At 35.9% G+C, this 24,650-nt stretch overlaps 1 protein-coding gene across 2 annotated transcripts in view; it reads right to left on the minus strand.

Moving 5' to 3' along the window:
* The window catches only part of LOC140156870 (echinoderm microtubule-associated protein-like 2), a 37,069-nt gene extending 14,400 nt beyond the window's left edge, over positions 1 to 22,669 (minus strand). Inside the window, exons 1-10 of one of the 2 annotated variants that reach the window (XM_072179868.1) lie at positions 22,112 to 22,669; positions 16,978 to 17,820; positions 9,687 to 9,966; positions 8,117 to 8,651; positions 7,468 to 7,617; positions 6,233 to 6,302; positions 4,211 to 4,237; positions 2,817 to 2,918; positions 1,938 to 2,033; positions 1,670 to 1,702 (exon numbers count right to left, since the gene is read on the minus strand). In XM_072179868.1, coding sequence (XP_072035969.1) covers positions 1,670 to 1,702; positions 1,938 to 2,033; positions 2,817 to 2,918; positions 4,211 to 4,237; positions 6,233 to 6,302; positions 7,468 to 7,617; positions 8,117 to 8,651; positions 9,687 to 9,966; positions 16,978 to 17,820; positions 22,112 to 22,252 — 2,277 coding nt within the window. In that variant the 5' untranslated portion in view covers positions 22,253 to 22,669. The remainder of the gene's footprint in view (positions 1 to 1,669; positions 1,703 to 1,937; positions 2,034 to 2,816; positions 2,919 to 4,210; positions 4,238 to 6,232; positions 6,303 to 7,467; positions 7,618 to 8,116; positions 8,652 to 9,686; positions 9,967 to 16,977; positions 17,821 to 22,111) is intronic. The other variant, XM_072179869.1, reaches the window with a different exon arrangement.
* Between the last annotated feature and the right edge of the window lie 1,981 nt (positions 22,670 to 24,650).

Consider the following 24,650-nt stretch of genomic DNA (forward strand, 5'->3'; position numbering starts at 1 on the left):
TGAATCTCACTCATAAGATTTGTCACACTCACCATATTATTTTATTTCCGCCATTGCAGATTTTGAAAATGACTAGCTATTTGGACTATGTCAACATGGCCAATCAGAAACTATAGAGGGCGCTTCTCGACGCGAACAAATCTGGACGCGAAAAAAAATCTGGACGCGAAAAAACTCGGCGTTACAAACTCGGCGTTGGTTTTACAATCTCAACGTCATCGTTTTGAACTCAACGTCGTATTTTAAAACTCGACGTTATCATTTCATTCTCGACGTCGTTTTTTTCATTCTCGGCGTCATTTTTTAAACTGGACGTCATTTTTTAAGTCTCGCCGTTTTTTGTCCGGTGTGGCGTGCCATAAAAAGGTACCCTAAAATCATGGCACATGTGCACCTTCAACCATTAACATGATTAAGTAGAACCCACTCCGGGGAAGCAAGTATGCACAAAGAAAATAATATCCATAATTCTTGAGTGAGGCGGTAGCAGGCCTTCCCCGGGTTTCTTTAACTTTATACTTCCAGAAAGACTATACAACAAATAAAGATTACTTTATACCAAAGTAAGCTTTTCGTTTGCGGTGAAAAACTATTGCAGGAAGCTTGCATGTATAGGAGCTTTTTAAAATATAATATGCATGAAAAGCATGAAATAGACGTTCATACGTGGTAAAGACTATCGTCAGATACATTCAGCATATAATGTAGCATTGCTTTAAACTTAAAACAAAAGCGTAAAAGCGTGAAATTTAATGAATCATGCATAGCGTAGATAGGCCTATGGTATTATGACTCTTGAGAATGTTTGGTGTTTTAACTCTCTTCACGCGGGTGTCGACTGCAGACGACATGTTTCAATTTTTTTTTAAAAATTCAAAAATTTCAGAAATGTAAATTGTCATGACCATATTTGGAATTTGGAAAAATGCATTAAAATGAGTACAAACAAGCCTAGTATTGGTTCAGTAGTTCTTACGATAGCTCTTGATATTTTAAGAAAATATTTCAACGCTTGAACTTTTTCCGTTGAAGCGCATGGCTAGCATGCAGAGCATTAAGGTGGTACTACACCCCTTGATAATTTTGTGACTAATTTTGCATTTTTCTCAAAATATGATAACACACTGGTAACAAAAGTTATGTATATAGCAAGGAATCCAGTTACACTGAATTTCAGTGACTCAAGACAAGCGGTACGTTATTTATGATAAGAAAAGAGGTACCGCTAGAATGTACCTCATTTCTTAACATATAATGAACCACTTGTCTTGAATCACTGAAATTTCAGTGAAGTAATTGGATTCCTTGCCCCTATAAAATATAATACATAACTTTTGTTACCAGTGTGTAGTTATTTTTTGAGAAAAATGCAAAATTAGTCACAAAATTATCAAGGGGTGTAGTACCACCTTAAATTTAAAACAAAGGGCATATAGGCGTGAAATTTAATGAAACATGCATAGCGTAAATGATATTATGGCTTATGTTTGTTGTTTGCAATAGAATAACGTTGAAGCACATGGATTTTTATTGTGTTTAATAAGAGCCAATTAAATATGCATAGCCTACATCTAGTAAATTCAATTAGCCGTGAGAAAAACACAGACTTCAACATATTAACATAATTTGTGAAGGGGTGCGCAGTTGATATTATTCAAAAAAAGTATACCTCAGCCACAACTGTGTCATAAAGAATGTAGTCCTGTAAAATAAAATTCATAACACATAATAACCTTCATGAGATCGGATAACAACGTTTAACAGTATTTTTGTGGGACCAAGGCTTGGCGAGCATTATCCAAAAAATATGCAAGTATCGTTAATAAAAAATAAAGCACAAACTCATTATTTCTGGTCTTTGCACAACGGAAGAAATTCAATTTCTTAATGATAAAAGCACTTAATTTCAAATTAAATTATTTGAATACTTAACTTACGTTTGATTTAGCAATAAGGTTGTCATCATTCCAGCTCCATAAGCTTAATATGTGATCCTCACTCTGATCAACAGCCATCAACCATTCCCCATTGTTCTACACGAATCAACAGTAAATTATATAATATTAAAATTATCATCTTTTTTAACAATATGCAAATTCAAAGTTCTATGGTTTTTTGGGCACTAAACCACTATTATTGATAGTACTATCTCTTTTTAAAAGTTTTTATTTTCTGCGCATTCACTTCATGATGATGGTGCTAAAATGGGTCTGTTGATGATGTTGAAAACGGATACTTCTTATACCAGCAGCGTAAAACGAAATTTTGCAGTTGCGAATGTAAATATTCAGCACTAAAAATAGGACGGAAATGGTAACATAATTAACATATAGCTTGCTTTCAAGCCCATTAATGATCGATACATAGCTTATTTCCAACAATGGGTGCATTAAGGGATCTGGAATGAGCGTTTTGAGCATTTCGACAGTATTTTTTGTGGGACATGAGGGCACATCAGACATATCGAATTGCATTCTGAATACGAAGAATGTCCGTCTTTCTGATATCAAATAATTTTTTTAAATTCACGATATAATACAAATCAGCACCCCTACACAAAAATTGACAGTGTTTTTGTCCAATACACCTCTGGGTGCAATTGCAATTATTAAAATATGTAGTGTTTCAAAGTGCTTCTCATACGCAGTAAACTGCGAAAATTACGACCTAAGTAAAACACACACAAAAAAAAAACTTGCGTGTTTTTCTAAATAATTTTCATTTCATATTATTTGTTTATTGATGAAAGTCTTATTTGCTATAAGACATTTGATATAATCTCCTGATCTGAAAAATCTTAAAGAGTACTAACTCACCTCATTTGAGAAGCTTAAGCATGCGATGCCTACTTCAAAGAATTCCAGTCCTAGTATGGCGTGAGTGGACAGGCTGTTCGTCTCCCATACCCTTACGTGTGCCTGAAAAGATTGAAAATAATTACAACCATTAATTACATTTTTGATATATTTTCTAACACTATTAATTATTTTATTCTGCAAACATAATAATCCTTTATTTTGACCCAACTGGGATGAAATTAAAACATTCCATTGTCATTTTTTTACAATTTATTTTATGTGCGTTTCGTACACTAACCATAAAAGCAATCAACCTCAAATACCAAATTAAATATGTATTATGAAAGTTTAATAACCAATAATGAAAAAGCGAAATTAAGAGTATATTATTTATAAGTCAAGTAGGTAATGAGGCTACGCATCCTTTACAAGATACAATGGGGAACGATTGCTCGCTACAAGAGAAAACTGAATATAATTAATAAGAAAGAAAGAACAGTTTACAAACCCAAAGTGTTATAATTAAACAAGACAAGTAAAACCACAAAACGAAACAAAACTTGTGTGTTTTTCTAAATAATCTTCATCTTATATAATCATTGTTTATTATTTGTCTTGTTTAATAGTAACACTTTGAGTTGGTAAACTGTTCTTTCTTCCTTAGTTTATTATTTAAAGAGGCATTTCATGATTCATAGCCTCATCACCCAAATTTTCGCAAAATAAGTCGAGATTTTTAGACCAATGTATCCCTCTGGCTAGATAAAGCTTATGTACCAAATATTTCTTGCAGATTAATTCGTTTAGCAAAAATATCGTTAAATTTGAATTTCGTTCTGGTGCACCAGAACGAAATTACAACACTTTGTCTATGGAGCAGTGTAATACACATAATCATGCATAATTCGCAAACGCAAAATCGGAATCAACTGAAATTTTGGAAATAAGCTTTTTTCCTGGATATCTACTGAAAAATGTCATAAAAACAGGATGCTAGGATCACGAAATCCTCCTTTAAGCAAAGCTGCACACAAAATGAATTCTTAGACTTTGTGCGTCAAGATTTTTGAATTGTTATATGACTATCGCATATGTATTAATAACTATTAAAAATGTGCATTTTCCAACATTTTCTGTGCTTTTAAATTCATATTTTTTCGCATTTATTAGTGCTGTATTGTTGTGAAATACCGGGTAGTGAGTATATACATGTAGGCCTAGTTTGAAATAATAAAGCCATTTATATAATGAAGTAAATTTGCTCTCTTTTGCATCAGTGATCCTTTTAGTGAAGAGTTTTATTCTTGTTCATGATGTGTGACTTTTCAGTAATATCTATAAAACCGGGCTATAAAATTGCAGGGAGATCTCAAGATCATGATCATGATAATAATACGCATCAATATACTTACACTGTGGCATATCGCTATGTCTGGTGGCTGTAGAAATATGTAAACAAAATAATATTTTGTTATTATGGAAATATTCAGCATTCTGAGTTAATGTTTGTAAATTTATAATCAATGTATTTCGTTGGCCGCATGAAATAGGTGAGCGGTATTCCGGAATGTGGTAAACCTAAATTGCTCGCAAAGTTGTACAAATAAGTGTCTTAACAAAATGCGTGCTATGAAGGGGTAGTTGTGTGCAAGTGTGATATGGGGGTATTCTCACGTCGTATATATATTGTCAGCATGGTTTGAAAGCTATAATGTTGTCAGTATGGTTCAAAAGCTATAATCAATACATTTTGTTGGCCGCATGAAATAAGTGAGCGGTATTCCGGATTGTGGTAAACCTACATTGCTCGCAAAGTTGTATGTGTCTTAACAAAATGCGTGATGTGAAGGGGCGGGTGTGTGCGAGTGTGATGTGGGGGTATTCTTATATGTTGTCAGCATGATTCAAATGAAATTAGGATTGTGATAAAATAATTTGATGTAGAATGTTACGCACGTCAATATCGGGTAAGTTTCACAAAATTGCTTAACATTTTTTTTCAAAATTGCGTAAAGTTGCTGAAAAGACGCTCAAAAGTTTTCAAAATTACTCAATTCCGGATTGTGGTAAACCTACATTGCTCGCAAAGTTGTATGTGTCTTAACAAAATGCGTGATGTGAAGGGGCGGGTGTGTGCGAGTGTGATGTGGGGGTATTCTTATACAGCCTGTCTCAAAAAAAATTGTGCAAGTGAAAAGCGCCCTCTGTGGCAATTAGAAAATACCGTTGTGACATAATGCTTACATCGACGTCAAGGGCATAGTTTTAGCTCTCAAATGCCGTTTAGTCTGTTCAATTTGCTTGTTTTAATCTCGAGATATGCTTACTTAACAACGAAAGGGTAAAATCACAATTGTGCCACTTTTACTAGGGAAGAGGGTTGTACATGTAACATGTATAAATCAATGATTGATAGCATCAAGTTTATCAAGAGTTCCTTCGTGAAATCAAAAGAATGCATCAATTACACAACAATGCAAAATTGTTTTTAATGTTTTAACATGATAAAGGTATAATGATTGTCTTTTCCTCTTACGACAAATTAAACGATAAATATTTCACATTCTGCTGTAAAATTAAATACATATGCATGTCAATGATTTTACCATGGTAAATAATATTCTTTTTGTCATTCAAGACATGTTAAAAGACAAACAAATATTTCACACTTATGGGTTAATAAACTTTGACAAGTTCATGAAATTTGACAAATTAATGAAATTAGACAAAATATCGCACGCAGTAAGTTGGTGTTGATGCGTCTAATGCACGAGCCCTGAAGGGGAGTGCATTAGACGCATCAACATCAGCTATCATTGATTTACATTGTACCGCCCTATTCCCTATAGTAAAAGTGGCACAATTTCGATTTTACCCTTTCGTTCTTAACTAAACATATCTCGAGATTAAAAAGAGCAAATTGAACAGAACAAACGGTATTTTAGAGCTAAGAATGTGCCCTTGACGTTGATGTAAGCATCATGTCACAACGGTTTTTTCTAATCGCCAAAGAGGGCGCTTTTCACTTGCACAATTTTTTTTGAGACAGGCTGTATGTTGTCAGCATGATTCTATGATTGTGATAATGATCCTTTATATTAAAGATAGAAAACTTACCGTGGACTCGTAATACCATACATGGGTTAATATACCTAAAACACTAATGAACATGAACACAGAACGAGGCTGCTATGAAACAGAGAGCGAGTTTACTATGTAACAGATAGCCGGTATATAATTCAGTGTATGAGCCCAGAGCGCAATACATTGGAATAGGCATAGATACCATGTTGTTTGCAACCTGCACTTGTTATTAGGTAGCTTTATGATCTACAATTTTCCTGGTGCGTTAACTGTCATTAAAGCTAGACATCATTGAACGGATATCTAATTAATGAGAAATTCGCGAAAAAAGAGAGTTTCTTCAAACTTACTGTTGTTTCCGGTAGATGCCCATTCATTTGCCCTGTTGCGACAAAGTCACCACTTGGGTGTACTGCAATACTAAAGAACGAATACGAAGACGAGTTCAGTCAAAAGTCGGACTAGCCATAAGAAATATATATAATATATATGAGAAATAATTTATGTAGAATGGTGCGCAAGTAGTTTAAACAAATCGAACAATTACAAATAGTTGTCCTTAATGCAAAGAAATTTTATGCATATAGAAGGATATTTTATACTGTTCAAATCAGCTCTGGTCTAAGTGGAGAAGCCACTCTTCTGGTTTCACTCAATAGCGATTCCCTACATGTCATGCCCGCTCAGTGGCAGTTGAGATAGATTAAGCACTTCCTTTCTCTTGACCCAAAGGCTGACAGTTAAATTGTTAACTTGATTGTTGGGAATGGCCTTCTTTTCCTTGTTCTTTGTCTTCAAATCTGTTTCTCACATATCTTTCCATACAGGCCAGCATGCTGATATAGGCTTTTTTAGCCTGGCTTGAGCATTTTGTTTGAGCCTGGTCCCATCAGGACCAAAGCGTGTCTCCACACGGAGCGACCGTTTAAACAAACAAACAAACTCTTAACTATAAACACCACAAAGCTACGGATTGTATCATAGGTTTATGTTCAAGTCTTTCGACACTCCGAGCATTATTCCATAATTTGTAAATTGCGCATAGCAACTGTTGACTCTTCGCCCATGGTTTAGACTCCAATGATCTACCTCTCTTTCTTAACATAACATAACATAACAACAAGTATTTATATGCGCCTTTTGCCTGGGGATTCAAGGCGCAAGAGAAAAGAAAACCAACAAATTCAAAAACACAAAAAGCAATGGCAGCAAAAATTACTGAAATTTTGAGTTTTGATCAATGACTTATGAGTCCAGGCTGATGGCATTCTTGATTGTAGATGGTAAGCCATTCCAAAACCTTGGAGCAGTCATTGAAAAGGCTCTATCCCCAGCACATTTCCAGGTGCGAGGAATGATCAAATGAACACTCTCACTGGACCTAGTACTCATAGCATGTATGAAGCTCTTGATCGTGAAACAGTTGCACACATCGTGAGTGTCTTGAACTTGATTCTCTCATGAACTGGTAGCCAATGAAGATCTCTTAAGAGTGGGCTTACAATGTAAGTTACATGATCAGACTTGGGCTTCTTACATACACATCCCTTGAAATAGGGTAGGAGCATATTATCACTTCACCTACCTGGTGATGTCTTCATTGTGTCCCACGTAGTGTCTCTGTTGATCAGTCTCTTGGTCATACATCACAGCTACAGCACCTACTGTGTATAAAATCTCACCGGACGGAAGGACAAAGAGATTGTTGCGCGAGTCCAACCCACGGTAGCCATACCTGGTAAGCAGCACGTGTTAAGAAAATATAAACATTTGACTCCACACAAAGTGGAGTCAGGGTGACTCCTCGAGTGAAATGGAGTCCAGTCACTTTATGACTCTATGCCTAAAATGACTCCACGTTGGGAGTCATTTGACTCTCTAAAGAGTCAAGAATAATTATATTAGGCTTCTTCGTCTGTATAAATTCTAGAATTGTTTTTTGAGAGCAATTGTATATCGAAAAGACTTGTTGCCCTTATTCATAGACTCCATTGAAGCACAGACGTTGAAGGTTCAACTGAGAGAGATTATCTCTATACGATTTCAAATTTTCACCTTTTTTTTCTCAAATTTAAACACAGGACTTATAGTTTAGGAGTATGCATTATTTTGTACCGTAATTGTTTTGGTAGTGTCTGAAACAATACTACTGCTGATGAACAAATATAAAGTTCTCTTCAAGGCAGTGGGAAATTAAATTTAAGAAAATAATAATTTACTAATCAAAAGGATACACCCATTCCAGTTTGAGCCTCTTCTGTGGTGCACGATATTTCGATACTTCGGTCGGGTCCAAATCAGAGGGTGGCAAGAACTGCTTCTCCTGACCGTGAATTTCCACCGTAATCGGCGCTATCAGAGCGCGATATGCACGTCCCAAATTACGGAAAGTCCGTGCCTTTGATTTCCTCTTCCGAATTCCACCTTGATCTCCACTCTCTGCTGCAGATTCCGAATTGCTGGCACCAGTCTCTGCATCTCCGTCGTATTTCTGTATATGATTAAGCCGTGTTCTGCGATTCAGACCGTTACCCGACGATGATGTTGAAGAGTCTACTTCCATCGGTTCTCCCGAATGGCTGTGTTTGGCTCTGCCACCGCGACGTTTGTCTACTGGTAACGGACTTCCAACGCTGTCTTCACTTCCGCTGCTTGCGAAAGCTTTACGTGGGCGTAATGGAGGGAGAGATTGGTGGTGGGAGGGACCGTCATCAATAGAAGAGCGGGGTGAAAAGGCATCGTCGGAACTTAGTGGATCTCTTGGATAAGCTATTAAATGACAAATAAAATTCATAGATAAAGGTCATGAAGGTTGGCTTATATTCTGGTATTGTATCGTAAAAATTACAATAGAGGTTATCCATGTTCTAAACACTTTGTGACTTTTGAAAAGGGCAGTTTTTGCCTTCAATTTAGGCTCATTCAGCCCTGAAGTCATGGAAATCTCTCATTTTCACACAGCACTTAGTAAACAGTCATATAATTATTTCAAAGTTAGTTTTGTTGGTACAAAATGAAACCTTACGATGTTATGACGACATGTTCAGAGGGGGACTTATTTCTTTTGAGGTGTTTATAAGCTGCATATCCTATCAACGACTGCTATACCTTGTTTAGGACTTAAAAAAGAAGTACCTGCATGTGCAACCATGACTGTTTCAAAATAGCCCGTCAAAGTCATGCAGATAACTCCGAGGTCGTGCATTGAATTGGTTTGAATGAGGAATACTACGGGAACCAGCGCCTTTTGTTAGAAGTCACACATGAGTGAAGTGGATAACCTCTATAGGTTGTTGGAAGATCAGCAGTCGAATGGCCAACTTGTATACTTCATAATAAGAACTGATCTACAAAGGCCACAGACTGGCAAGTATGAACTGGCACTGATATCGTGGAGGTAGCTTTGCATTTCCAAAAAACTCATGTCTGTAGATTATGGCTATATTTCAAATTAAAAAAATTGCTCCTTCAGCCTGAGTGGTTAAAGCATGTCATTTAAATTTTGCTCTGGATTTTAAATATTATATAGTGTTTCCTCCTTACTTTTCCTATAGGCCTATATCATTTTAAATTCTAAATTGCCATCTTCTTGTCTGAGCATGCTGAGTGCATGGCATGTGTCAACAATGGTTCAGAACAATTCTGAAACAATATTTTAATAGCTGAAAAAACTGGTCCTAGGGCCTATAATGAATTTCATCCGCTATATATTGCCTATACAGTGTAGTTTCAAGGTCATACGAGAAAATATACATGCAAACGACCAATCAAGGATTTCATCCCTGTGTGACCTAATAACCATACCTATTTGTGTAGTCGTTACATCTCTACCTGTATCTTGTCTTTTAATCTTCCTCCTCGGCTTCCCACCGTTGACTAGTTTCTCATCATCAGGGTGTTGCGGCGCCGCAAATTTGACTCTATCCCGCGCACGGTTATCCACCACACGCGGACTCATATCTTCTGAAGCCGAATCACTACTGACATGACTGAGTTGCGTTGATTTGACAAGCGATTCGGTTCCACATGCAATAAATGAGTCGTGGTCTTTGAAGTCGTTAAATAGTTGGTTGAAGCTCAAAACCTATCAAAAATGGACAGAAAATAAACGCATTTTTAGAAACTACAATAAGCTCAATATCTAGAGAGTTGTAAATTGGGAGCAAAAACAACATGACTGTTAGGGTGCACACCTCAAAATGTTGTTTTTGATAACATAATACGAACTCGGAATCTATTTATCTAATAAGTTCCTATCCATGTCAATAACATGAGGATTTGGTCACGCTTGTTGGTCTTGGTATGTCGTGCCCATGGGTCACGTGCGTATTTATAAATACGTATTTATAAATATAGTCGAAGGTAGCTGTTATGAAAAGCTTAAAACAAACGTTTAGACCCTATTATTACTGTTTAGTCATATATTAGGTCTGAAATATAAGAGCCTATCGAAAAAAGATCTGGCTTTTTATAAAGATTTGACTAAGCTTTTCTTATAGGAGATATACCGTACTAACCCCCTTGGTAAAGTAATTAACATTAAAATGGCATGAAAATGGGACGTAAAACTGGGACGTAAAATTGACAAATGGGGACGATAATGTGGCTTTGCCCCCTCACACTAAAAAACTGGTTACGCTGCTTCCCTCGGGACTTCCCTCCATGATCCACAACATAATACCAATGATTAACCTGGCTTTAAATAAAGGTTGGGAGCGTCCAGACGTATGTCTTGCCTTAGAATAATTTGATAGAAATAATCGATTGATCTGATTTTGCTGTTTCTCTCATTTCCGATGTGACTCATTTCCTCAGATATTAGATGTGACTAGATGATCAGTGACTTAGATATGATAGATGATGTGGTAAATATTTTTTGTTAGTATATAGCCTACAATTATAGAAATTGTATTTTTTAACATATAAAAGCAGTGAGCCGATGCATGCTACATCATAAAAGAATGAATAACTGTATTAAGGACTGTATTATGTGTAACTACACCGCCACAACTGGTGGATTTCGTATTTGATTATCATTATTTTAAAAGGAGTATTACTCGATGGGGAAATTACATTACAGTGCAACCTTAATGGTATTGTTTTACCGCTTGAAGCCCTGATATCATGAATATAAGGATATGCACCCCTACATTTATTTCGGACATTTTGTTTGAGCAAAGTTCTTTGTTGTACAATTTAGTGAGCAATGTAGTTTTACCATATTCCGGACAACCGCTGAATATTATGGGTCTCATGTTAAAATGACATTTCTCAAAAACTCATTTTTACATCTGACAAGGTAAATGTAAGCACAGCAATCACAAATGTGGTATCAAATGAAAGGGAAGAAAAACCTTTATGTCTTTCAGTCAACTTGAATAACATTTAGTATGAAAAAATGCCGAAAAAGTGGATTTTAGGGGAAATTCTGGGATTTTCACCTTTCAAAATTAATCTTTTTTACAGCCTTGTTTCACTTAGTAATTTTATTTCAAACATTCGCTAAAAGGTTGAAATTATAATTATTATGAATAGTAAAATTTACACGATTATTTACTCAAAGTTGAGAAATGTGGTGAAATAAAAGTTGGAATTTTCAGGTAAGTTGAGTGTAACGCCAACGTGAGTCACGTAACGCGAGTCACACGCTTAATCATGTTAATTGGTCATTTAAAAAAAGTTCATTCTTTTATAGTTAGTCTTTGCCTCTGGAGTATAGTTCCAGTAAAGGTAATCACCTAGTTTTGTTTACTTCAGTTTTAATTCAACTGTTAATATGTGGAGAAATGGTGAATATTAAAGTACCAAATTTAGGACCTTCTCTTTTTGCCTAATGCGAGTCACATTGTTTGCCAATAAATGTTGCTTGAAGTTGTCCACAAATTTAATGTTTAGGGTATTTGTTACTTAGGGTCTATATAATCTCATATGTGGAGAAGATGAACCAACCATGTTCTTGTTTAGTTGAATTTATAGGAGACAGAGTGTGATAATTCTGTCAAAAATGTAAGGCGAGTAACATGGAATTGCTCTTAAATGCTTTGATCTTCGTGAAGATAAACTGTTTTCATGTTTGAGCAATATACCTACCAGATTTTTAAATGCAAGTGGTTTACATTCAAATTTAATGAACTATCAGTTAATTTGCATACAAAAAACTTTACATTGATTTACACAGGGGGCCATATTACCCCAACTTTTGGGGTAATATGGCCCCCGTAGCCACTTGTCGTATTTCTCATTTCCTCGTTAATAGCAAAATGTAATTTAATATTTTTCATCTTATTTGTGGTGGTAATAAATAGTTCTTGTCTTGAATGAAATATGAGTTGATATCAGGCACATAATTCTCCGATAAAGTGTTCAAAATGCCAAATATGTGTCGCCCATAGTTTCAAGTCGTATTCAGACTTGTTTCGTCAGAAAGAAATAACTTTTATTAATATAACTTATACTCAGGAGTTGCTTTTTAAAGTGTGTGAGGCTAGAGGTTGTAACATGCCTAGAAAGTATAAAACAATAAAGCTGATTATGCATGTCCATTGTTTTTCTCCATGTCGCCAGTCAAAGTGTGTTCCGTATAATGTGTCCCTGCTCTCTAAACATGCACGCATATAATGGATTATAGATACTTTTCATTAGCTGGTATCATGCCCTAATTATAAAGTATAAATCATCACAACACAGATTATTAAATTTTTTCAACAGGTCTTTCAGATTATGTCGTTAATATTGTTCACAGATATGTTACCATATTTCTAATGGATAACAATCTGTGAAAATAATTGGCTAGATGAATGTTTTCATATGTGATGGATCAAGCAGGCTCCATAGTTATATTATTTATATGGAACATAACACAATGGTTTCAAAGTAAAAAAAATAGGTCTATTAATGGCAAAAAGTCCTGACGTTACGTTCATGCCGTCACAGATACGTTACCTAAATTCTACTCCCCTCGGAAAAAACACTGTGATAAATGAAGCCAAATACCATACCAGACTTTAGTACATTGGGTGATGACTGATCAAGTATGGGTATTAAGTCGTTCAGTTTTTACACTTGCACGATTAAGACAAAGATGGGAAAGGGTTTCACAGATACGTTACCACTGATACGTTACCCCAATACGTACAAGTAATATTGCTCAAAAATGAAGTATTGTTGAAAAATCACCCATGCATTGTTTTGTGTTCTTAAACTATTAAAGTTTACGATTCTGAATGAATTTTATGAATTCTTTGTGGTTGGCATTTTGTCATTCCGGAGACCAAACTTGAACGCTTTATCGGAGAATGGGCCATCAAGTTCTGTAGATTGTTAGTTTACTGCTGTTTTATGCTTAAGGCCAAGGGGTCTATATTACCCCCCCCCCCTTAAGTTACCAATCCATTTTTTTATGTATTGAACAAATAATGTTATTGTAATTTCAGAAGTTCAATATTTATCATTGCTTCTGTACATATAGGTTTTCCTCCTTCGGACCTCCTTCACACTTCAACATATTTACCGACGTTTAATTCTGACAATCATTGTTTTTCATGAAAATGAAATCAATAAGTTTTTACCTTTCAATATTATAACAGATAAGAAAGCCGTAGGTTAATCATATAACCACAACGCACAGCTGCCCATGATTATTGTTGCTTTATATTATCATTTTCTATTTTAATAAGGAAATTATTAAATTAATTAACATTATACTGCAGGTTGATGACACTTAAAACAATATAACTGTAATTAAAGCTAGGTCCTCATGACAACCGTTGGTTTTCATTAAGTTCTCTGTAGTTACCAAGTAAGTATGTGACACCTGAGTCTAACATTAATTAATATCAGGTATGATGTACTAGTCTTAGTCTTAAGTATATTCATTATTATTATTAGTATTATTATTATTATATTTTATGCCTTTTCGTGGTCATTTTGAAGGCAACCATTTACATTTTTTATGTTGTTCAGTTTAATTTGTAATGTCAGAAAACATATAACTAGACACCAAAATCATTAATCGGGCACACTTTCGGCTAGGTGTATTTTTACTATACCCGAGAGGAAGCCCCGCCAGAGCAGTTCTTCTGGGGTGAACCAAACCTGCCTGGTTATCAAATTAATCAGTAACTCGGTTATCTCTGACTATTGCTTTGATGCAATAACATTACAACATCAATTAGCACCTGTCAAATTCAGAGATAACATTGTCACTGATTAATTTGATAACCAGGAAGGTTTGGTTCACCCCATAAAAACTGTTCTGACTGGGCTTCCTCTCGGTTTTAGTAAAAATGCACCTAGCCGAAAGTGTGCTGACCTTTGTCATGTTTCTAACCATAGCTCCATAGCCAAAGGTCGCAGATAGGGCAAACTATACGGTACCCGGTACCTTTTTGGATTCCTTATGACCAAGTGAAGTAATTTGGAATACTTTTTAAAAGAATTGCGATAATTTATAATTTTGACCCCTGTTTGACCTTAATTGACCCCCTACCAAAAAATGCCTGACACTTATAGCCCAAGTCAGTTTTTTTAAACAGATTTGTTCAGTACCTTTCAGGCATGCCAAAATCACATTCAAACCTTTGTTCCAAGATTACGAAAAATAGCATTACCGGGGCTAACGATGATGAGAATCAATTCAAAATGGATTCGCTAAGAATCTAATCGTTGGTATTTGATTATTACAGTACACAGTACCTTACAATATTATGAATGTTGTGGATATGTGAAAAAGACAAGATACCAATTGCAATTAAAAACCAACATGAACGTATGTACGCATGAGTAGCCAACTAATGCGGTTATGCCTAATGTCTCGAGCGTCATTATTCAAGATTTTTTTCGTTGTCATGGATGTAGACTCATTATGATGTTACTAAGAGGTATTCCGGAAAGTGGTAAAACTACATTGATCACAAAGTTGCATAAATGTGTTGTAACAAAATGCGGTTGTGTATTGTGTGCAGGTGCGGTATTGTGGGTTTGGGCATAGATTTAAATGTAGCCTATATGTGTGCTCGCACATTTATGAAATATTTTAATATTTCCTAGACGCAGGACGTTTTTAGTATCTATGCTAAGAGGTGTTCCGGAAAAAAGTGGTAAAACTACATTGATCACAAAGTTGCATAAATGTGTTGAAACAAATTGTGGGTGTGTATTGTGTGTAGGTGGGGTGCTGTGGGGTATTGTGGGTTTGGGCATAGATTTTAAATGTAGCCTAGGATGTTACTAAGAGGTATTCCGGAATGTGGTAAAACTACATTGATCACAAAGTTGAATAAAATACCGCAACAAATGTGGGTGTGGGTGTGTGTGTGCATAACTTGTACACTCCATTTAGTTCTGTAATTTCAGAAACCATTAAACGTAGGAATATGAATTTTTACAGTAATTTACAACATTACCACGGTTACAGGTATAATATAAGCTTCATTTTTATAAACCAAATAAAAAATGTCTATGTGATGTTTCTAGCACGGATGGTTTATTTTATGATAATTAAGACATGAAGACAAAACCTTTATTGTGATCAACCGTGTAGTCTTACTTGTTCACTAGCCTGGAATAATGTGTTTATAAATTCAGGTTGCATCCATAATTTAACGCTCACTACATGCTTCCAACAATAGATTTGATAATTGGATACATCCGTTGCAGATACTTGAGTCCAAAAACATTTTAATGAAATTTCAAATTTCAAATTTTAAGATTTTTTTTTTTTAATTCATTTTTTATTTCAATTTCAATTTCAATTTCAATTTCAATTTCAATGTCAATGTCAATGTCAATGTCAATGTCAATTTCAATTTCAATTTCAATGTCAATTTCAATTTCAACTTTAAATAAGGGAATGTTTTGCAAAAGCAAATGTGTATCTTCAATACTAAATGTCACTATTTTCAATTGATAATCGGCTTTTCCTCCCAGCTACATACGCTTTAAGTTCTGTACACATCATTAGATTTATAAAGTTTACTTCGAGGACTGTTAAATATCAAAAATTAATTTTTAATAATTTGCTATAAAATTAGTATTATATCGATCCCGTAACTTTAATTATGATTTTTTTAAATTCTATAGTATAGACAGACCCCTTTTACAAAGATTGACGGTTCAGCTGGATATTGTGAAACGCAGGAGGTTACTCAGCGGTATTTCGGAATGTGGTGAAACTACATTGCTCACAAAGTTGCGTAATGTACCAAAACAAAATGCGGGTGTGTAGTGTGCGCAGGTGGGGTGGGTGGGTTTGAGGGTTGTGTGTGTGGGTGGTATGTGGGTGGGTAGGAGTTACGTGTATACATTATGTGTGCCCACGCCTTTTATTAATTTCTGTTTTTACATATTATGAGACGCAGGAGGTTACTCAGCGGTATTTCGGAATGTGGTAAAACTACATTGCTCACAAACTTGCGTAATGTACCAAAACAAAATGCGGGTGTGTAGTGTGCGCAGGTGGGGTGGGTGGGTTTGAGGGTTGTGTGTGTGGGTAGTATGTGGGTGGGTAGGAGTTACGTGTATACATTATGTGTTCCCACGCCTTTTATTAATTTCTTTTTTACATATTGTGAGACGCAGGAGGTTACTCAGCGGTATTTCGGAATGTGGTAAAACTACATTGCTCACAAAGTTGCGTAATGTGCCAAAACAAAATGCGGGTGTGTAGTGTGCGCAGGTGAGGTGGTGGGTTTGAGGGTTGTGTGTGGGTGTGGTATATAGGCATGATTTTGACCCACATTGTTTGGACAACATAAAAAACAAATTCTTCAGTAAAGCTTATGTTCATATAAATTCTAATTGTTTTCTTATTAAAATTAATTGTGAGCAAAGTTGGTAAAAAAACAATGATTGTTGGTAACCGTAGCGGTCGCTGCGGGACAAGGAATTCAATTTTGCAGTAGTGTTGTCCAAACAGTTTTCGGGAAAAAAGCGTCTTGACATCAAAAGTGTTCGGAAACCAATTTCGGACACTTTTGATGTCCAAACGATTTTCAGGGAAAAAGCGTCTTGACATCAAAAGTGTTCGGAAACCGATTTCGGACACTTTTGATGTCCAAACGAAATGATAAGATCATTCTAAGAGTGTAGCTCTTACCTGTTCTTCTGTCATCCATGTAAAGATTTGTTTAATCGGTGGATTCGTCATTGTAATCGATGTGCTCATATCACGTAATACCTGCTCAAAACTTTGTGCAGTTCTAGGATTCAATAATATCCTTGCTCTGCTCGCTCTATGCGTATTACTTATAATAGTTATAACTCTCGGCTTCAACTTGGCGCGAACCCCCGGCACTGGCATCGCAGCCATCGCCATATTCGGATCTGCAAAACCACCACCAGCTGTCGATCTATAACCACGATTCGCGCCCTGCACTACTTCGTTTACAACCTCAGGGTCCAAGTTCGAATCCCTGTTTAAAAGTTTTCGATCAGTTACACGGATTCCTGGTTGTGGTCTATTGTTTTGCCAAACTCTGTCGGTATTTTCCTGTTTACCATACTGGACTTTGCTTGCAAACTCTCCACTGGCGCACACATACGCTTTACCATCCACAAGTTGTGCAACATCAGTAACTCTTTGGCCTCCTAGAGTATACACATGTCTCACACCATACGGTAGATATATTTTCTGCGCTAGATAATTGATTAAAGTATCCCAAGTATTAAAATTCTTCTTACTAACGGGTAACTGTAGGCCTTTGAAATGCTTGTCTCCGTTACGGTAGAATGTGACAAGCTTAGTGGTGAATTTACCACCGCCTCTTTTACCAGGTGCTGCCTGTTTGTTTCTATGGGCAGGTGGTTGGTAGCGAAGCATGCTGCCATCGTGGTATTGGATAGGAATGGTGGGAGAGGCAGAGTGCGACCTCTCCTGATCTGCTGCCTGGTAGTCATCCTGGAAGTCATAGTCGGTGGTGGCATCGTCAGGCTCCGACGTCTGCGTAGAAAAGGAAAAGTGAGAAGATAATTATATTGATCATAGAGAAACTATGACGTTTTGCAAAATCTACAATGTGAAAATTCTGTATAATGTTTATAGTATTGCCCGTTTATTCACGGTTGCTGTTTTTAACCATAGACTTACACATATTAATATGAACGGTGTATTCAAATAGTAACAGAAAGTATATTAAATGTATGGGATTGCGCGATGCGGGAGACGGAAAAACTACACTGATCACAAGTTTGTGTGAACTCATTGTTTCAATTGTACAACAACGTTGGTCTTTAAACTATTATTGTAATGCATTTTATGTACAGCATTTTATGCTGGTTCTGGGAGATACATCGCTTCTCTACTACCACAACTACACATACACATGTGTATTCCATAGACAATACATAACAATTGGCGCTCATGCGACGGGAATAATGCAAGGGGTTGCAGGTAACGGAAAAACTACCTTGATCGCAAATTTGTAAACTCATTGTTGGAAGATTGGTACCATAGTAATATTGTATCACATTTTTGTCTTGTTTTAGGAACATCATATTTTGCTATAAACTTTGAAGTTTAAAGAATTAGTCTCCTTTGAGATTGAACAGCAAATAAGTACAATAGTTAATCAGTTATTATAAACATATCAAAAAAAGTAACTAACCCCCCTTAAATAATGACCATTAAATAATGACCATTATTCAAAAACGGGTGATTATGTTACAAATCTGTAAAATGCGTTGGAAGCAGAATTTATTTCTGCGCATTTTGACACCTCATTTGATACGATAGCCCAGAAAACAATAAAACATCGGTCAATTTAATGTAGTGAGGTCCAGATTTGAAAGTTGCACTTACACACAAATTTTTACAATACAAAAGCACTCAGATATCATTACACAGATTTCCTTCCATTACACTGAATGCAAAATCAATAGAATTTACTGCAACTTTCAAAAATCTTGGGCTACATTGATTTAAATGTACGCTGTGACGTCAATATTTAGTCAATTGCTACAAATGAGGAGTCAAAATGTGCAGAAATAAATTCTGCTTCCAACGCATTTTACAGATTTGTAATACAATCACCCGTTTTTAAATAATGGTCATTATTTAAGGGGGGTCAGTTACTTTTTTTGAGATGTTTAGTATAAAACATGCAAAGGATGTGTTTACCGCGGCTGCAGTGCACAGAAATTCACTACAGAAAATACGATAATGATTGCAGCCACGAGTCTCACGTCTCATAGCAACACAAATGGAGAATTGGTGACATTAATTATTTACATCCTACGATTCCATAAACATTCTACATGTGCTAACATTCAAAATTAATTATTATAATTGACACTTAATTACCAATGAAAATACAAGCCTTGGTTGAATATGCATTAAAGAATACAGCCTCCGCAGTATACTGCACTTTATCTTCTGTCCGTGTTTGTGTCGTGTTTGGTGGGGTGGGTGGGTGGGTGGGGGGAGTGTATAGGTGTATGTATGCAGTGGCGTAGCCAGGGTTTTTCCAGTGGGCCAAGGTGGGGGAGAGGGAAGTGATTTTCGAGAGTGGGGGGTTGACGAAAATGATTAAAAAAACTTAAAATTATAACCATGATAACGGCGGCCAGCATCCCTCTCCTATACCCACCTTCTTCAGGAAACTGTTTAATTTAAAGTTCATTTTAGGAATGATTGTTGCGTTGGTATAAACACGTAGGCGACTAGGCGTACGAGATTGAATATAACTCAGTTTATAAAAAATAATACCGTATCGGTCTAGACATTTGTATCATTGACACAATAATGCAATCTCACCTTTTTCGTTCGATAATCTCGATTTGTGCCCTTCGAATTAAAATTATCAACTCCTTCCTGATGCGGCTTATTTTTATCATTATTATCATTTTTGTTTCCAGATGTATAACTGTCAACAAAATCTTCAAATGAACTAGCTGGAAACCATTGACTCACTGGTATCGTCGACCAACTAGTTTTAGTTGTTAATGGTGGCGGATTGGCAGAAGGCTCTTGCTTCTTTGGCTCTTGTTCCTCCATTTTGATGTCCAAAACAAGATGCTATAGGCCTATATAGTTCCTGTTTGAAAACCTGGATGGCGATTATTTTTTTCCACTGGCTGCAGAGACTGACTTGCGTTAAAATTCTTCTACCTGCTTACCAAGATTTCAACTTCCCGGACAAAAATATTTGCAACTAAAATAACAGATTCAGTATTCCATAACCTTTGCAGCTTTGAATCTGTTGAAAATAGTGCTCCTCTATTATAGCTCCTCTTATCGTAGCCCAACATCACCAGTTCACCACCCACTCTCGCATGTATTCATTTTTTTTCCTAATTGAGGCGAAGACCATGTACCAAGATCTTGCGAAGACAATCCAACATTCAAAAGGGACTCAACCCTCATATCCTCCATAACAGCAACAGTTGCAGTTTCAAAATGGGAGGTTCTGAAACTTCCTGAGAAATGTCTTTTCCTCCCAGGTCTAATCATGAGCTATCATGCTCATGTGGCATAACATACTGTTGTTATTTCTTTTTCACAAGAATCGAAATCCACGCTGGGCCTGTCATGTGCAACTACAATAGGGATGTGAGATAAATGCAGCTACAACTTTTTTTTATTCTCATCTCATATCCCAAAAATTGATGTTTAGTTTGAGCAGCAAAGTATAATTTTAAACCACTCGAGCCACGTATCATGCTTATGCTGACCGGATTCCAAATACATCCATGCATCATGTCCATTCGAATTGCTGTCAAATAGGTACTGAATCTTCAATTCAATAGACCCATAACTTATGTACGGACACAATTTATATTTGGTTCAATTACATGGTAATTAATTTAACATTTTCATATATTATGTATAATTTCCTCATACAATTAAATCGGTATTTATCAATACATAACTAAGAGTAAAAATATCGTATTAAAAAGAAATTGATATCTAAAAATAGCATGCCTCTATGATCTGAAAGAACATGATTATGTTTATGCAAACTATATGAATAATTAAAAAGACGCTTTTTAGTGCTTTTCGAGGTCGTATTGTACAATATGTTTTTCTTGACAACGCAATTCCAATCCAAATTGGTCATAATTGGCATAGCTTGTGCCACAAAGGATAATCTTGATTCTCTGTGCGACTTTAAACCAGGATTTGTGAAGCTTCAAGCAGTGATGATCCTCCAGGTGCACTTCGCGGCCCATTGCAGTTTTGTTCATAAAAGTGGGATACTGCGTGTTTCGCGTTTTATCCGATGATTAAAACGATCTTAGCAAGAAGATTCTGAACTCTCAGGGTTCTCAGTCTTATTGGATCTTGGGAGAATTATAGACAATAGACTTTTAGGCTTTCTTAAGAATCAACGTAAAAGGTTCACCAGAATACCGGAAGAATATTTTATGGTTCCTTTAAAAACATCATTGGTTTCCTCGGGGATAAAATGAAAATTCCTTTCAATGTGCTTTTTAAAGATTATTATTCATGATTGCTTAGAGTGAAGCAAAATTATTTGTCTTCAATTATTCAATTAATTAATTACCATTAAAATAACACACGGTCTGTAATACCTGGTAGTTATCAGCTCAAAGCCATACTCATCGTGATTGATTATTGTCTCATTAGGCAAATGTTATGACTTAAGCATAATATAAGGGCATTTCGTGATCCACAGCATCACCCCCCCTCTTTTCTAAAAAAAAATGAGATTTTTATATCACTGGAAACCTCTGGCTACACAATTGTTTATGTACAAAAAATTTCTTGCAGATTAATTCGTTTTGCAAAGATATCGTGAAATTTGAATTTCGTTCTGGCATACCAGAACGAAATTACAACACATTGTCTATGGAGTAGTGTAATACACATAATCATGCATATCTCGCAAACGCAAAATCGGAATCAACTGAAATTTTGGGAATAAGCTTTTTTCGTGGATATCTACTGAAAAATGTTATAAAAAGAGGATGCTAGGATCACGAAATACTCTTTGAAGCAAAATAATTATGCTTGAGCATAATGAGGAAGCCCCACCAGAGCAGCTCTTCTGGGGTGAACCAAACCTGTCTTGTTATCATGTTAATCAGTGACAAGGTTATCTCTGAATTTGATAAGTGCTAATTGGTGTTTTAATATTATTGCATCAATTTAGCACCTGTCAAATTCAGAGGTAACCTTGTCACTGATTAATATGATAACCAGGCAGGTCAGTTGGTTCACCCTAGAAGAACTGCTCTGGTCGGGCTTCCTCTTTAAGCATTTTTTTCCTTACCCATCCTGATGCTGGTGTTATCCTTGATTTGCTAGGTTGATAGCCAGGAACCACTGGAGACAGTTTAAACCTCCTCCTAGATCGAGGCGAGTTTGAGTAACCCACGGGAGGCTCAGGTTTCAGGAACTTACGATAGCTCATTGCGCTGCCTTCCAGAAGTTATCCCTTTATTCTGGTGATGAAGCCATGTTACCAACGACTATAAACAATTATTAGTTGTACCCATGCCTGATCTGCGGCATGATAGTAAAATGGCTTCAAGTCTTTGTAATTCGATGTTTATCATAATCGTCATTTTTAAATAGACATGACAGCGTTAGTCATTTGTCCGAAATGTAGGGTCCAACAACATCATTCTGTCCAGTCTCAGAACTCGTTTCAATTAGTTGTTCCTTTCTAGAAGCCAAACTAATAATTCCGATTTGACCAAAAACATTATGTACCACTGGAATAATTCCTCATCAGCTTCAGTAGATCCATCTTGGTAATAGTAATTCTCTGCAGCCAAGATGGTATAGGATGGCGTGTCACCTCGGGAGTGTCACGAGCAAAAAAAAATATGACAAAAAATATTGACTTGCCCCAGTTCTCCGTCTCAAGAATTGTATGGGGAACATTTTGTAAATCAATTTTTCGATGAAGACTATTATGATATCATCGATATTTTGTTGGCTTCAATTCATAATGAATTGTACTCTTTGATGATGTTGATAACCTTTTTGGTTGTTATGTCGCCGGATGAAAGCCCAGTGAGTGAATTCGATGGTGTATAAGACCTATCTGCAATAGCTGCCAGGTGTCATGTCACATGACTCATGTGTACAATATACAATGCAGAATTGTCAAATTATCTATAGGGCAGCTATTGTAGATAGGACTTGCTTACACCAACCCTCGATGTGTTTGTTTTTAGTTTTTACTATGAACTCCTTTGCCATTGATCTGACAATCTTCGGAAGTTATAGTTCAACATATTAATCAATAGTCGCTTGCCTCAACTTGAAAACAAATATGATAATGTCATTTAAAAAAAAATCAAATTATTGTATTTAATTTATTTATTTTAACTTGGAGATTACATAAAGGGTCCGTTATTATCTGAGACCATAATACTTGTCTAAGCCCTTGTCTTTCCTCATTTTGACTACTGCAGCCTAGACTACTCCGTCCACTTGCCCATTGTGCATTCTGGATATTGCAATTAAGCTTAAAACTCTGATTTAATTTTAAGTTTGTGCACAATTGATAGATTTCACAACTGATCTTTTCAGTCACCATACTCCCCCTGTTTGTTAGCTTCTCAAGTGATTTTTAACTCGGACTCAATCGCGATTAATAAACTGGTACCGTAGATTCTAAAATCAGAATTGTTCAGTATTGAAGTGCTAATATAATTATGACATTATGATATGTTGCATTCAATAATAATAAGCCTACGTATACTTTACTTTTACTGTCATAATTATATAAACTTTTTCAGAACAATTTTATACTAGTATTTTGATGTAATAAATATCAGTACAATTTCGAGTTCAACTGAATGCTTTCTTCATGATTAATAACACATTGTGTTTTATTTATCACAAATCGACTATGGCATAGTCTAACTGCAGCTCTGTTTGGTCAAATTTTAGTGCTTGCCACAAAAATGAGCTTCAGATTCTGCAGAATAGACTTGCCCGTATTTTACTTTCTGCAGACATCAGAACATCAGTGGACAAAATGATGAAAGACCTGGACTGGGTTAAACTTGATGATAGTAGGTGGGAGAATCAGTTTAATACTTATTTTAGTTTTTAAACGTCTAAAAAACATTGCTCCACATTATTTGTCGTCTCAATTTACCTTCACCTCCTCTACTCATTCTAAGAACACTCGAAGTCAATCACATAACAAATTGGTTGTTCCAAGGTGGAAATTATCTTCTGGTCAGAGAACATTTCATTATAGAGCTGCCACTTCAGCTTGAATGAGTTGAGAATTTGGAGTATTTTGAAAAATGTTGTCCCAATATTGAAGGCACTTGGTGCACCATTTTGATATTATTATCAACATAATTTTATGGGTTTAATATATTACAGTAAAGATGCAAATTAGCGTGGTAAAAACAAGAAAAAGTTGCAAATCAGGCGCATGGGATGTGCCCCCTCAGAATTGGAAGAATTTTGAAAAATGAAGTCCCAATTGAAGGCATTTGGTGCATTATTTTTACATTATTAGGAATGGATATATTATAGCAAAGAGGGAAATTAGCGCAGTTAAAAGCAAGAAAGCAGTTGAAGGACTGGTGGCTCAAGTCTAGGATCTTCTATGGGTTACCCGATGTAGTGTAAATAAACACTGCTGCATGTAGGCCTAGTATAGGCCCTATAGGCCTATATATTAATTTGCTCAAGGGCTCGGATAGCGATGTTTTCACATATTTTTTGTGGGACCTGAGAGCACATCAGACATATCGTTGCTGTCAATTGCATATTGAATACGAGGAATGTCCTTATGATATCAAATAATTTTGATTTTTTGAAATTTGAGATATAGG

The sequence above is a fragment of the Amphiura filiformis genome, chromosome 7, assembly GCF_039555335.1.
Source record: "Amphiura filiformis chromosome 7, Afil_fr2py, whole genome shotgun sequence".
Taxonomy (NCBI): Eukaryota; Metazoa; Echinodermata; class Ophiuroidea; order Amphilepidida; family Amphiuridae; genus Amphiura; species Amphiura filiformis.